This window comes from Lissotriton vulgaris, chromosome 2_1, assembly GCF_964263255.1.
Source record: "Lissotriton vulgaris chromosome 2_1, aLisVul1.2, whole genome shotgun sequence".
Lineage (NCBI taxonomy): Eukaryota > Metazoa > Chordata > Amphibia > Caudata > Salamandridae > Lissotriton > Lissotriton vulgaris.
Window position 1 is genome coordinate 1,835,677,915 of NC_141687.1, and position 16,460 is coordinate 1,835,694,374.

Consider the following 16,460-nt stretch of genomic DNA (forward strand, 5'->3'; position numbering starts at 1 on the left):
ATAAACAGTATATATTATTCAAATTATTACATTCCAACAATCAAGTCATGCACCCTAGGATTTATATGGTTATAAATGGCCAACGTCGGGACCTCTTTCACCTCATAGAAGCATCTACCAATGCTGCAAAGTGCAGTGTTCAATGGACACCACCGGGGAAACTGACCACCTGTGCATAGTGACAGCCGAAGAGTTTATCTGCCTATGAGGTGTTATGATTAATATTTCTTTTTGCACTATAATGTCTTCCTGACCAAAGGCACAGCGGCTGTCATGGACTTTGGCCAAGGGACCTATCCAGTGCAAACCTGTTACACTTTAACAACACAAAGTTCAAAAAATGGGCATGGCACTACAACATATTTGTTTTTGCTTTGACTCAATATCAGCCTCATTTTCATGTTCACAGCTACGCGAGCTTCTCCAAGGATGTTTATGACAGGCAGTCAAATCAGGCTATCCAGAGCACTGCAGCCTTCGACTCCAGCTTGTTCCTTTGGCGAAATGAAACCTTTTCAACCACGTAAAGAATCTGGATGCTTTTCTTGTGCTATGTCTGTTTTTTTAGAAGATATTCTTTACAAAAACTTTGATTAATCTAACCCTTGGTGTACCCTTCGCTCAGTGTATAACCCACAAAACTATGTGTGCAAAGGGTATTAATGGCCAAAGAGCAGTCAAAGATTTAATGAGCATTTAGATCACAGCACACGCCTGATCATTTGAGATGATCCCTACAGGAAGAGGCCAAACAAGAAGGAAGACGCAGCCAATTATAGCATGGATGTGTATATGGCTCTGCCCTTTGGTGCACGCGCTGAAAGAGCATGGAGGATGAGCAGTGCACGTCTCTGTGCAGACCCCTGCTTAGCTATACTGAGTCACATCCAATTACCTTGAGCCGTTTTCCGAGTGTGGGGGTGGGGATAGTGCTGAATGTGTGATTTCCGACTGCAAAACATAAGCCAGCAATCCTGTCTCTAAAGTTCTTTGTGGCTGGGGATGCTCAAGCAGCAACTTCCCCAAAATGGCCTTTTTTTGAACTACTATAACTACATTTTCTGGGTCCGCCCTTGCCCGTGTTGGCCTGCTGAAGGCTCCTCTCTTTGGGACTCGGGCATCCCAATCACTCTGCAGGCAACTGGTCTCAATCAAGGTCAGAAATAAACTCTCTCCAAGGACATGCAAATGTTTTCCAATTCCCCACCTATACATATTCAAAGAACAACAGGTACGTTCACTGACGAAGGATGACAGTTTCACGGTCCTAGGGCCCAGAGCAAGGAGGAGACCCAGAGCACGTAGCGGGCCCCAGAGACATATTTACAGAGAAAAAAGAATTACAACAAAATACAAATCCTCTTGATAACCTATCTCTTTGGGACAGCAAACACATTTATCTTCAGGTCTTCATGCTGCAGTGTCTATAAGGATGAACATCTGTAGGCAGTTAAGATTTAGAGTTTGCAGTAAAATGTAAACACATTGACTTACTCAATGACTCGCGTACTCACTCTTTCCACTTACCTTTAGAGCAATCTCTCCCAATCCAGCCAGGATAGCACTGGCAGGTTCCATCAATGGGATTACACGTCCCGTTGTTAGTACACAGGCAAATCTCTGCGCAGTTCTTTCCAAATCTCCCGCTGGTGCACACTGCGGAGAGAGGAGAGAGTGGGGTTTACATTACAGGAGTTCTAAACTTGCATCATATCCGACAACATCAGAAAGTCTATGCCACCAGACAGCTATTGAACTGTCGAGAAATATGGTTAGGATGTTCAGTCTGCCCATAACATGTTTGAGCGTTGAGGGTGGATGTATATACACATGTATATGCTACTACTATATCATGAATGCAGCCATAAGGTAGCAGAGCACTGTCCATACTCAAAAACAGGCTTAAGGTCACGAAGCATTAGGAGAGGAGGCTGGGATGTGGATGGTTAATGTATTGTGACATGGTGTTCAGTAAATAGGTGAGTCAACAACTCTTTCCTAGCTATAGTGGTGTGGCAGTCCTGATGTATACAGGAGATGATGTTCAAGATCCTAGGAGCATGTACAGAAAACAGGGCCGTACTGGGAACCAAAACCGGCCCTGGAAAAGTGCTCGACCGGCCCCCTGGGAGTTTGGGGATGCGGCCGAGCTGTTTGTTTCGGACGATTTTGTCAAGGCGGCTGATATTCCAGCTATGCTACAAAAACGGACCTGTAACAAAATCGGTCCCCAACCCTGGCGGCCCACCTGGGAAATGCCCGGGGCCCGCTATGGCTTGTCTGGCCCTGACGGAAAAGGCCATCTATCTAGACTGTTCTCTTCACACTTTTTAGTCTGCTGGTGTCCTGCCTGCCTGTGTGCAGAGAACCACCAGAGATGGTGAGCTTGTCTGCAAGATAAGCGAAGGGGCTAGTGTGAAGCCTTGTAAACGATGAAGCTGCTTTTGAGAACATTGCAAGCCATGTGAACCTAGAAGAAGGTTGGTCCTGCATTCAAACGACCAGGGAGGAGCGTGCAAATGTCTTTCTTTGGAAGCAGGGCCACAACCGGGCCCGCCCTGTCGTTGTACTCCACAGTACAAAGACAAGTCCAGGTTCGTCGCTGCAGATGTCCTCCTTAGCAAAGACTTCCAAGAGGCAACCTGCTCTGACCTTTCATTTTATTTTATCTTCTGAAATGTTCCTGCTGTTCGAAGCTTTGTTGCTTAAAACAATTATAACATAGTCTAGGTTTTTATTTACACTTATTGACATTTGGTGATTTCTTTAGTGTCAAACATGTTTCTTTGCAGGCATTGCACAGCACTTGAATTTGTAGAATGCACTGAGAAACAGTTCATGTCCGTCGGTGAACAGCATACTAAATAGTATACTTATAACATGAAAATTGTTTGCACATCTAGGTTCATTATATTGCATAATATATATTTACTGCATATTCAAAAGTGGATTGAAATGCTTGTTGAGCAGATACCTGAAGGGAAGTATGTAATTAGGTGGTACTCTCAGAGAAATGGGCATCTTGTAACCGAGCACCCTATACACTTGGGCCTTATTAGAGATGCTCACAATTGCCTCAGATCATGAAGGCAGAGACCACTAGAGGTAGTGAAAGGTACAGAGGTTCCAAATGTGTTCTTATCCATAAGATGTCCTACTGTGCCGGCCTGGGCTGCGTTTATAGTGGGTCTCTGGCAGTGGAGATGTGGCCACATTACCCTATGCATGCTATCTAGACAAAGTCGCTGAGCGACATGATGATCACTCCACAAGAGATCTAGACGAGAAGTGAATCGGATTGCAACCTGGCCTCTGGTGCAGTTCAGTTTGTCCTAAAACAGGTAGATTCAGTAGAGACTTCTCTGTGACACCTTCACCCCCAAGTGGTTCCTTTGATGCTGAATCCACTGCAGAATTAACATGGACCTGTGAATGAAGAGGATTCTGTTTTCAGTGACCAATGGCTCCTCACCTGGACAAGTATGCAACCCATGACCCTGTTCTCAGGCAGGTTGCTCCCCTCACCGCACAGCTCCACCTGACTGTGCTGTGTCTCCCGCCCCGCTGTTGCTGCTAGTTCGCGCCGCCAGGACCCTCCTTGGACACATCCCCACTGTAGTCCCTGTGTTTATAGCTCTGCCTTTTTCTGATTCCCTGACTTTTTCTCAGATTTTCCGCATTTTCTGTTTTATACTGTTCTGATTGCATTCTGCCATTTCTGCCCATAGCTCATTCCTGCCCTCTTGCCTTTCACACCCGTTTGCCTCCTGTCGCTGCATCCCCTGTGGGCCCTCCCCCCACGATCTTCCATTCGCCCAAACACCCTGCATCCCAGCTGCTCCTCCTTCCCACCTCCCCTTCTTAATGGCGGCTGCTGCGCTGTAAAGAGAGCGACCCTTGCTCCTGTTTTCAGGCAGGTCGCTCCCCTCACAGCTCCACCTGACTGTGCCGTGTCTCAGAGGATTCTGTTTTCAGTGACCAATGGCTCCTCACCTGGACAAGTATGCGACCCTTGACCCTGTTCTCAGGCAGGTTGCTCCCCTCACCGCACAGCTCCACCTGACTGTGCTGTGTCTCCTGCCCGCTGTTGCCGCTAGTTCGCAACGCCAGGACCCTCCTTGGACACATCCCAACTGTTTTCCCTGTGTTTATATCTCTGCCTTTTTCTGATTCTCTGCCTTTTTCTCTGATTTTCCACCTTTTCTGTTTTATACTGTTCTGATTGCATTCTGCCATTTCTGCCTTCTCTGCCCTTAGCTCATTACTGCCCTCTTGCCTTTCCCGCCCGCTTGCCTCCCGCCACTGCATACCCTGCGGCCCGCCCCCCTCGATTGCCCATTTGTCCACACACCCGCCTCCCAGCTGCTCCTCCCTCCCCTTCTAAATGGCAACTGATGCGCGGCCGTGCAGTTGGTGCGCTCCGCGCCTAAGGCAAGCCCGTCGGCGCTCATCCGCGCCTGGACCATGGCCAGCGACAGACCCCCTGGCCCCACCATGGGGGCACCATGACACCCGTTGCCGCTATGACGCCAACCTCCTCCACGCACTCAATGCCAGCCATTCATCTTGGATGGCTACAAGATCACCCGCAGGGACCACATCAACAGACCGGGAGAAGGAATCGTCATCGTCCATAGAAATACCCTCAGAATCTCGACCAACACCGAAGACACCCTCAGCACCGCCGAACACCTGCACTTCCAGATCCACATGGATCTCAACACCACCCTCAGAGGAACTCTTGTCTACAGACCCCCTCGATTCCAGCCACAGTTCAACAATTCCATCACAGACGGCTTCAGCTTGCACGCCTTGGCCTCCACAGACTACATCCTCTTTGGAGACCTGAACTTCCACCTTGAGAACGCCAACAACAGCAACTCCAACACCCTGCTGGACAACCTCGCCGACCTCGGACTCAAACAACTCGTCACGGCACCCACCCACTCCACCGGACACACGCTCGACCCCATCTTTTCTGCCGGAAGCCACGTCACCTTCAGCCACACCACCAAACTCCACTGGACCGACCACCTCTGCAGCCATTTCTCCTTCAAGAAAAACACTGCACACAACCACCCACAAATAATACCCCACCGCAGCTAGAACAAGGTCTCAGAAGACCAGCTAATCACCACCCTCGCCCGAGACCCACTAACCGACCACACCGACACGGAGTTAGCTGCCCGCAACCTCAGGCATTGGATCGACGACTGCGCCAACACTCTCGCCCGATCAAGAAAGCCTCAAACAGACGCACCGACAGAAGGTCCTCTGGTTTACCACCGACCTCCAGACATCCAAGTAACCCTGCTGAAGACTCGAGAAAATGTGGCACCACGAACAGACACCGGACAACTACTCAGCCCTCAAGAACACCAGCCGCAGGCCCCACCAATTCATTCGAACCACCAAAAGAACCTCCTTCAAGGAACGCATCGACAACAACGCACACAACAGCAAAGAGCTCTTCAACATCGTGAAGGAACTCGCCAACCCCAGCGCAAACTCTAATGACATCCTGCCGTCACAAGACCTCTGCGATTCTCTAGCCACCTTCTTCCACCACAAGATCATAGACATCCACAAGACCCCCGACAGCCGCCAACACCCCAGACTCACTGCCCCCCAGTCACACCGGCCTCCTGCTCTCCTGGAACCACGTCAACGATGATGACACCATCAAAACCATGAACACCATCCACTCTGGCTCACCGTCAGACCCCTGCCCTCACCACATCTTCAACAAAGCGAGCTCCATCATCGCACTCAACTTCGGAAGATCTTCAACAGCTCCATTGAGCCTGCCATCTTCCCGGAGAGTTGGAAACACACAGAGATTAACTCCCTACTCAAGAAACCCAAGGCAGACCCTAAGGACCTCAAGAACTACCGGCCCATCTTCCTGCTCCCGTTCCCGACGAAAGTCATATAAAAAAAAATCATCAACAGACAATAAACCTACTTCCTCGAAGAGAACAACACCCTGCACTCGTCCCAATCGGGATTCCGCAGCAACCACAGCACCGAAACCGCCCTCATTACCGCCACCGACGACATCAGGACCCTGCTGGACAAAGGCATAACCACAGCCCTCATCCTCCTAGACGTATCGACTGCCTTCGACACCGTCTGCCACCACACCCTACACACATGCCTCCACAACACAGGGATCTGTGACAAAGCCCTGGACTGGATCACCTCCTTCCTCACCGACAGAAACCAGAGAGTCTGCCTCCCTCCATCCTGATCCGAAGCCACCAAGATCACCTGCGGCATACCCCAAGGATCATCCCTCAGCCCGACCCTTTTTAACGTCTACATGACACCACTCACCAACATTGTCCGATCGCACAACTTCAACATCGTCTCATACGCCGATGACACCCAGCTGATCCTCTTCCTCACCAAGGACCCCGCCACTGCAAAAACCAACTTCCACGAAGGAATGAAGGCCGTCTCCGAATGGATGAAGAACAGTCACCTGAAATTGAAATCAGACAAGATGGAGGTCTTCATCCTCGGCTCCACCCCCTCCGCCTGGGACGACTCCTGGTGGCCGGCCTCGCTGGGAGCTGCGCCGACACCCACCGACCACACACACAACCTGGGGTTCATCCTGGACTCATCACTGTCAATTACCCAGCAAGTCAACGTTGTCTCCTCCTCCTGCTTCAACACACTCCGCATGCTTCGCAAGATCTATAGATGGCTCCCCACTGGAACCAGAAGGATGGTCACCTGTGCCCTGGAAACCAGCAAGCTGGACTAGGGCAAAGCCTTCTACGCGGGAACCACAGACAAACTCCACAGACAGAACGCCTCCGCATGCCTCATCCTCGACATCCCCCGCCACAGCCACATCAATGCCCAGCTTAGAGACCTGCACTGGCTCCCCGTCAACAAAAGGATCACCTTCAAGCTCCTAACCCATGCTCACAAAGCACTCCACGACACCGGACCAACATAGCTCAACAAACGACTTACCTTCTACACTCCCAACCGCCAGCTTTGCTCCGCTGACCTCACCCTCACCACCGTTCCACGAATTTGCCGAACAACCACCAGCGGCAGATTCTTCTCCCACCTCGCCACCAAGACTTGGAACACCCCCCCCCCCCTCCATCCACCTGCAACAGACCCAGGACCTACCAACCTTCAGGAGACTTCTCAAGACCTGGCTGTTCGAACAGTAGCAACTCCCCCCACGCCCTTCCTTAGCTCTCGCGGGTGAGTAGTGCACTCTACAAATAATTGATTGATATGCTTTGAGTAACAGTCCACCTGTCAGGTAGCTACCCTGCTACTGCTCACAGTGCAGGATGTCTCATCCTTGCTGCAGTACACCTCTTTTTCCAGTCTCTTTGAGAGGCGTGGCTTTGCGTGCATCAGTGTGATGTATCTGTGCATATTGACATGTGTTGCACAGTCACCACATGCTGCAGAAAAAGATTGTCTATGTAGATAGGTTGAAATTTTAACTGTTATCTGCTTAAAATGTGTGGCAATATTACAGTGGTAAAGCCAGGCATGCAGGAATGTACGGTTCATGTGGGCATCAATAGGCCTCGCTTGATCAATCTGGAGGTTGCTTACGGGCGGCCCACCGGTCTGGTCTGAGTGACGCAAACAGCAGTGGTTTCTCTGTGCAAAGAGTAAATACAAAACCTATAAATTGTCTTTGCAGAAGCAGATGCATGGAAAATACAGAATTGTGTTATACTCTGACAGCAAAAACGCAATGGATTAGGTCCCTGAAGAGAACCGCGTTGGTCTTATCACATGTTTTATTGCCTAAAGCCACATTACAATGTACTTGAAAACTCACCTTTTTTTAAGGAAGACACCCATGCAGAAAACGGTCTCTTTCTCACACAGCCAGCTCCTGTTACCCTATTAGTGTTTACAAGTAGTGACCATTGTATTTTTGTTTCGGACGAGAACCTACAAAACGGTATCTAAGCAAATTCCTCTTCTCGTCCGGTTATGCTATAGTGATAGTAAGTGATGTCGGGACTGGTGGCTCAGTGGACTAATAGATCCAGTCCAGAAAGAGAACTTTGACCTCAACATCACAGGTTTGAATCCTGCAGGCCACTCAATCTTTCACCCGTCTGAGGTTAATAAAATGAGTGCCATTGGAAAGGCTAACAATAGGCTTCTGTTAGTTCAGTGCCAAGATACCCACGTGTGAATGTGAGCTTTTCAAACACACGTTAGGTTTTCCTCTGTAATATTACTAGCGAGCGAAGACAAACACCAACTTATCAATTGAAATGTGAGCATTTTGCGGCGATGCACTTCAGAAGTGTGCAATGATGGCAAGTTACAAATTCCATGGACACACAACTTTGCATATATATGTATGTGGTATTTCTATAGTGTTCACCTAACCAAAAGACACCAGAGCGCTGTACAGGGTAAAATACATGCGAATAGTGAACGAGTGATAGGTGAGGTAGCTGGTTTGTGGATGCCTAACGTTTTGTGATGTAGTGTTCTTTAAAGAGGTGAGTGTTCAACTTTTTCCTAAATTGGAGCAGCATTCAGTTGGTCCTAATGGACACGGAGATGCTATTCCAGTTTCCAGGTGCATCGATTGAAAACGCCTGCTGCCTTGTTTTAAATTTTTTAGAGTTCTTATTCTGCAGTCTTATGATGTACTGAATGTGTGTGTGCGGAAAACCACCAGAGATGGTGAGGTTTTCTGCAAGATAAGTGAGGACGCCAGTCATGATGGTTTTGTAAAATATGCATCTGGCTTTGAACATTGTGTGGGCAGCAAGGGGAGCCTATAGTCTATAGTGTTCTATCAAGATGCAAGTGATACGCTTATTTCTTCAGGTCCTGGATGAGACGTGCTGTGGCAGGTAGGATGCTCTTAAAGGGTGGGGAAACGCTGTCTCCACAACCCGGTACCAATACAACGCGATTGTTACAACACACGCGTTTTTACCACGCAAACAATTACATCGCAAGTCATTAGTATGACGTGCTGTAGGGGGCACAATGATGTTGGATTTAGAATCCAACAACGCCTTCCCTGCTATTGTGCAAACTGGAGTAGGAATAGTAAATAATACTATTCTGTAGTAATGACTTGCGATGTAATGGTATGAGTTCTAACAACATTGTCGTTCAACGACCACATTGTAATTGCATCCAAAGTATTCACACGCGTTGTGAGGGTATATATTCGTCTCAGTGTGGAGTGTGGAAGGTATGGAGCATGGAGTTACCAGTATCTTGATGTGAAAGTACGAGCGCTTGAACAACAGTAACCTACTTGCTTTCTGAACGACAGTTCTTCACTTTAGTACTGACAGCTGGTACTTTTTTTCAATGCCGCGAGCTTTGTGACACTCCTATCATGGATCTGTGACATAAATTTCATCTGGAATATTCCAGAGGAAAAGTGTGGGGTGGTTTAAGACGCCTTTTACTGGCTCTTTGGGGCATTGAAGTTTATCATGCATTCAGCATCCTGCATGCAAGCCTACTGCTCTCTGGCAAGCAGTGAAGTTCAGAAGGCCAGAAGTAGAATTTCTGAAAGACAGAGATGTTGTGATGTCACGACGAAGAAAGCCATGTGTTTGCTGCTTCCATCCTCACTGCTGATAGCCAATCCAGTTCCTTAATAGAAGGACCCAAAACAAACTTGAAAGGAGGTAAAGACTTTCTGTCTGGCTTTTTCCCAGGTACCTTGTATGTAGGGAACATCAAACAGGTTTGCAGATTAAAGAGCCTCTTCTACCCACAGAATGATGGACACAAGGGCTGGAAAAACGATATTCATGAGTTCCCTGGTTTCATTGGTTCTCCGGAAGTAGATGTAATCAAGCTGTAAAGGCTTATTAAAGAGTGGCGGCAGGAAGGATATATTCAGACAAAATATACTGAAAAGGAATATCAGACGTTACAATGCAAGGTTTTAGCCCGCATGCATTTACCCCATGGACATTACAACCTGGTGACGTTTACAACGTTTTGCAAAACCACGAAGGACTTTACAACACAATGCAGTTTTATTTCTTTTTGTTTTTATAAATACCTTTTATTGTCATTTCAACTGTACATTTTACAATCAATGGCTCACACAACAATTTCCATGTGAGGCTATTCAATTTATTGTATTCAAAACAGCTATATATATCGAACAAGTGCAACCTCCCAGGCTCCGACCACAGCGACCCAGGAAATCACGTGGATCCAGTAATTTAAAGCACAGATTTTATTTACAAGCTGAACCAAGCAATCTGACGCGTTTCGGGCATCCGCCCTTGCTCACAGACAATATATATATATATATTCACTGAAAAAAACATAGGTTTCACACATGTTATAGTAAGCTGGACATTTCACTCATACAAAATCATTGAAATTCCCCCGTTATAGTTAGTTCAGCTAACTATAACTCGCGCGCCCGCATTGCACTGCTGATGACGTCACATATTACATCACTCATGACATGGTCAGTGACATCACTAATGACATCTCAAATGACATCACTGATGACATCACTGATGACATCATCCAGTGAATGTGTGTCTTTCTGAAAAATACATATTTTTATATATGTATATCTAAAGGTTGATTGAAGAATAAATGGGTAAATAAATGTCTAAATGTTTTTTTGTTGTAAAATTGATTGTATAACTGACTTATTAAGTATATCTTAGTGAATACATCTATTAGCGAGTAATGTTTAAATATGTAAATATCTGTATCAGTGTCTCACTTTGTGTATAAGTGGCTGCATGGGTTAGTGAGTAGCTACATGAGTGTCTAGATGGGTTATTAGTTGTTTTTTTGAGTACCAGAATGAGTGTCTGTATGGTTTGGTGGGGGGTATTACTTAGCGTACTGATGCATGAATGACTGATTCACTTTTTGTATGTGTTTTGAAGACAGCATGTGTGCAGGACTGTGTAGGTGGATGAGTGTGTGTATGGGTGTGTTAGTGAGTGAATGACTGCCTCAATAGTGTCTTTATGAGTAATTACATATGTTTTAAACTAGTATATGTGAGTATTGATGTATATAAGTAAGGATATATGACAGTGACAGATTGGAAGAGTTCCTGTATAAATAAGTATGTGTTTCTATAACTGATTGTTTAAGAGAGTAAGTATGTGTACGTTTCTGTAGAAATAAGTGTAGTGGTGTGTGTAGAGCTGTATTTGCAAGTAAATGGATGTTTGATAGTTTATTTGCATGTGTGAGTATATGTGTGAATAACTCTATGTATAAGTGTAGGTGTGTAACAGGATGTATAGGTGTATGAGTACATATGATGAGTGAGTACATGTATGAGTGACTATATAGAATTATTGGTGAATGAGTGGATTTGTATGTAGATTTTGGAATTACTGAATATGTTGTTCTAACTGGTATTGGTATCTCCATTTTTTTGAAAATTTTAGGTTCTATTTTTGAATGTGTGTATCAAAGGTTATATTAGGGTGAGAGGAGGTCTGCCACTCTTTCACAAGGATGATGTCATCAGTGATGTCATCAGTGATGTAATTTGAAATGTCATCAGTGATGTCATGAGTGATGTCACTGACCATGTCATAGCTGAACTAACTATAAAGGCTGAATTTCTCTGATTTTGTACGAGTGAAATGTCCAACTAACTATAACGTCCCTGAAACCTGTGTTTTTTTCAGTGAATTTCTAAGGTTTTTTAAATTCTCATTTCTAACTATATCGTCCCTGAAACCTATGGTTTTTCAGTGAATTTCAAAGTTTTTTTAAATGCTAATTTCTAACTATGACTACAAAGGAAGGACATGTGCAGAAAGAGGAAGAAAGGCGCAGAAAAACGAAAGAGAAATGCAGAAAGAGGCAACAGAAGACCAGAAAGAAGAAGAAAGGTGCAGAAAGAAGCAAGAGATGTGCACAAAGAAGCAACAGAGGAGCAGAAAAAGGCCTTGTTGCAAAGTCATCCTGTGCCCCCAACTTTTTGCTGACGGGTACTGGTGGTAACGGACTCTGACTAACCAGGCCTGGAGCCAGTGCTATGCTGAAAGACACTTAGAGTACAGTGAAAACACCTACATACACTAGGGTACACCATGGGTTGGGGTACCCCTTTGATTGGCATGACCTTCCCTGTATGGCCCTTGTGCATATTAGGGCAGGAGAATTAAAACTACTTCTAACTAAGAGGTGCAGAAGAAGGCAAGAGAAGTGCAGAAAGAAGCAACACAGGTGCTGAAAGAGGCAAGAGAGGTGCAGGAAAAAAGCAAGTGGTGCTGAAAGTGGCTAGTGAGGTGTAGAAGGAAGCAAGAACAGTGCAGAAAGAACCAACAGAGGTGTAAAAAGAGGCAAAAGGAGTGCAGAAAGGGGTAGGAGAGGTGCACAAAGAGGCAAGAGAGCTGCAGAAAGAGGCAGGAGGGGTGCAGAAAGAAGGACAAGAAGTGCAGAAAGAAGCATAAGAATTGCTGAAAGAATCACCAGAGATGTAGAAAGGAGCAAGAGAAGTGCAGAAGGAGGCAAGTAAGGTGCAGATAGAAGCAAGAGCAGTGCAGGAAGAACCAACAGAGGTGCAGAAAGAGGGAAGACAGGTGGAGGGAGAGGCAGGAGGGGTACAGAAAAAGGTAGGATGGGTGCATAAAGAGGCAAGAGACATACAGAAAGAGGCAGGAGGTGTGCAGAAAGAAGCAAGACAGGTGCAGACAGAAGCATGGAAAGTACAGAATGAAGCAACAGGGTTACAGAAAGAGGCAAGAGAAATGCAGAAACAGGCAAGAGAAGTGCAGAAAAAGGCAAGAAAAGTGCAGAAAGAGGCAAAAGAGGTACATAAAGAGACTAGAGGGGTGCAGAAAGCAGCAAGACAGGTGCAGAAAGAAGCATGAACAGTGCAGAATGAAGCAACCGAGGTGCAGAAAGAGGCAAGAGAAGTGTAGAAAGGAGCAAGTGAGGTGCAGAAAGAGCCAATAGAGGTGCAAAAAGAGGCAAGAGAGGTGCTGAAAGAGGCAAGAAAAGTGCACAAAGAGGCAAAGAATTGCTGAAAGAAGCAACAGAGGTGTAGAAAAAAGCAAGAAAAGTACAAAAAGAGGCAATTGAGATGCAAAATCAGGCAGCAAAGGTATAGAAAGAGGGAAGACGATTGCAGAAAGAGAAAACTGGGGTGTAGAAAGAAGCAAATGAGGTGCAGAAAAAGGCAACAGACGTACAGAAAGAGGGAAGAGAGGTGCAGAAAAAGGCAAGAAAAGTGCAGAAAGAGGCATAAGAGGTACATCAAGAGACAACAGGGGGGCATACAGAAGCAAGACAGATGCAGAAGGGAGTATGGAAAGTGCAGAATGAAGCAACAGGGCTGCAGAAAGAGGCAAGAGAAGTGCAGAAACAGGCAAGAGAAATGCACAAAGGGGCAAGAGAATTGCTAAAAAAAGCAACTAGGGTGCAGAAAGAAGCAAGAAAAGTGCAGAAAGAGGCAAGTAAGATGCAGATAGAAGCAAGAGCAGTGCAGCAAGAACCAACAGAGGTGCAGAAAGAGGGAAGAGGGGTGGAGAGAGAGGCAAGAGGGGTGCAGAAAAGAGTAGGATGGGTGCACAAATAGGCAAGACAGGTACAGAAAGAGGCAGGAGGGGGCAGAAAGAAGCAAAACATGTGCAGAAAGAAGCATGGAAAGTGCAGAATGAAGCAACAGGGGTGCAGAAAGAGGCAAGAGAAGTGCAAAAACAGGCAAGAGAGGTGCACAAAGAGGTAAGATAATTACTGAAAGAAGCAACCGAGGTGTAGAAAGAAGCAAGAAAGGTGAAGAAAGAGGCAAGTGAGATGCAAAAACAGGCAGGAAAGGTACAGAAAGAGGGAAGGCAAGTGCAGAAAGAGACAACAGGGGTACAGAAACAAGCAAATGAAGTGCAGAAAGAGGCAACATACGTGCAGAAAGAGAAGAGAGGTGCAGAAAAAGGCAAGAAAAGTTCAGAAAGAGGCAAAAGAGGTGCATAAAGAGACAACAGGGGTGCAGAAAGAAGTAAGGTGCAAAAAGAATCATGGAAAGTGCAGAATGAAGCAACAAGGGTGCAGAAAGAGGCAAGAGAAGTGTAGAAAGGGGAGCAAGTGAGGTGCAGAAAGAGCCAACAGAGGTGCAAAAAGAGGCAAGAGTGGTGCAGAAACAGGCAAGAGAAGTGAACAAAGAGGCAAGAGAATTGCTGAAAGAAGCAACAGAGGTGTAGAAAGAAGCAAGAAAAGTGCAGAAAGAAGCAATTGAGATACAAAAACAGGCAGGAAAAGTACAGAAAGAGGGAAGACGAGTGCAGAAAGAGACAACAGGGATGCAGAAAGAAGCAAATGATGTGCAGAAAGAGGCAACAGATGTGCAGAAAGAGGGAAGAGAGGTGCAGAAAAAGGCAAGAAAAGTGCAGTAAGAGGCAAAAGAAGTACATAAAGAGACAACAGGGGTGCAGAAAGAAGCAAGACAGGTGCAGAAAGAAGCATGGAAAGTGCACAGTGGAGCAACAGGGGTACAGAAAGAGGCAAGAGAAGTGCACAAAGAGGCAAGCGAATTGCTGAAAGAAGCAACAGAGGTGCAGAAAGAAGCAAGAAAAGTGCAGAAAGAGGCAACAGAGATGCAAAAACAGGCAGGAAAGGTACAGAAAGAGGGAAGACAAGTGCAAAAAGAGACAACAGGGGTGCAGAAAGAAGCAAATGAGGTGCAGAAAGGGGCAACAGACGTGCAGAAAGAGGGAAGGGAGGTGCAGAAAGTACAAGAGGTTTGCAGAATGAGGTCAAGAGAAGTGCAGAAAAAGAAAGAAACATGCAGAAAGAAGCAACAGAAATGCAGAAAGAGGCAAGAGAAGCGCAGCAGGAAGCAAGAGAGATGCAGCGGGAAGCAAGTGTGGCTTGCACACCATTAGTACCAATGTAACATCCACATTTAGCAATAAGTAATAGGTGACCATTCTAGGTTTGCAAAGGGCCTTCCACCACACTGTAACACTTGGCACTGCATTTTTGGTAAGGTTTGACCTGTTTCAGCTAGAAACAAGGCTTTTTTTGTTCATATCTGCAGAATAGGGTGCAGATGTTGAATTATGTGGCTAATGCAAAATATTTATAATTGTGCGAAAGTCGGTGCAGCCAAGTAGTTATATAATTCCAGTGGCCCTGCTCATACCTCTAACTAGGTCCACAAGTGCTACTCGGTGATTCCATCTCTTTTGGTCTCACTGAGTTTATAGTTGAGCTTCTATGGAAACGAGGAAGACTAAACTTGAGGTTACCACTCCACAACACAGACTACCATACCACATAATTACTCTCCATAACACATAATCCCACTCTACATAATTCCTATACACAAAATACCCCCTACTTTCTATTCACATAGTTTCACTGCACAACATATCACATAATTCCACTACTGACAACGTCCATCCACTCCACTCTCAAACAAATTTGTAAAAATTGTTTGCATTTATAACACCAGTAGCTCTAATTCTCACAAATGCGGAACCTATGACATTGCAAACACTTTTTTAACTAGTAATCACGTTTGCAGAGTGGTGGAGAAAGGGTGCTGGGCCTCCAACCAGCGCTCAGTAATTCCGGTGCGTTGGGCTTATAGGAGGTACCAGTAGGGCTTCTTGGTCCCCAAAGTCCCTCAGGAGTAAATTGGACTTCACCCCCCATCCCGTAGTCTGCCAGGAGGCGAGTTTGGAGAATGGTGGAGAAAGGGGGGCATGGCCTATGAAGACGTCTTAGCAATCCCACAGTGCAGGACTTACTGGAGGTGACAAGAGGGGTAGTTGGCCCCCAAGGACATCCTTGGGGACCAACTAACCCTCCTATTACCTCCAGTAAGTCCCACACAGCAGCATTGCTAAGTTCGAAGAGCAGGCCATGCCCCCTCTTCCCACCACTCTACAAACGCGCTCCCTGGCACGCTCTTGAATGGGGATTGAGGTCCCCTTCGCTGCTGGGGGTCCTTTAGGGACCAACTGGCCTACCTCTTTCTTCCAGTAAGACCCACACAGTGGGATTACTGACAGGTGGACAAAGGCCATGCCCCCTTTCTCCACCACCCTGCAAACGTGCCCCCTGGCACGTTCTAAGTTGGGAGAATAAGTCCTCTTGAATACGAAGGGTCCCTGGGGCCAACTAGCCCACCAGGTATCTCCAGTAAGCACCACACAGCTGGAATACAGAGAGGAGGTCCAGGGCCTCGCTCCCTTTTTACACCACGCTGCAAACGCGGCTTCTGGTGCACTGCTGCTCGGAGGCTGAAGTCCACTTGTGTCCTGACGTCCTCAGGACACAAGAAGACCTGATCGCCCCACCAGCAGTGCACCAGATGCCGCGTTTGCAGAGTGGTGTAAAAAGGGGCATGGCCTCGGACCACCTCTCTGCAAAGCAGGTCTGTGGCACTTACTGGAGGTACCTTGTGGGCTAGTTGGCCACCAGGGACCCTCAGGATTCAAAGGGACTTAATCCTCCAACTTAAAACCCAC

At 46.5% G+C, this 16,460-nt stretch overlaps 1 protein-coding gene across 2 annotated transcripts in view; it reads right to left on the reverse strand.

The window, feature by feature from the left end:
• Positions 1-16,460, reverse strand: part of MEGF11 (multiple EGF like domains 11) — a 1,355,792-nt gene that overhangs the window by 165,422 nt on the left and 1,173,910 nt on the right. For both annotated transcript variants that reach the window (XM_086957988.1, XM_086957987.1), the window contains exon 15: positions 1,528-1,656. In XM_086957988.1, the coding sequence (XP_086814114.1) occupies positions 1,528-1,656 (129 nt within the window). The remainder of the gene's footprint in view (positions 1-1,527; positions 1,657-16,460) is intronic.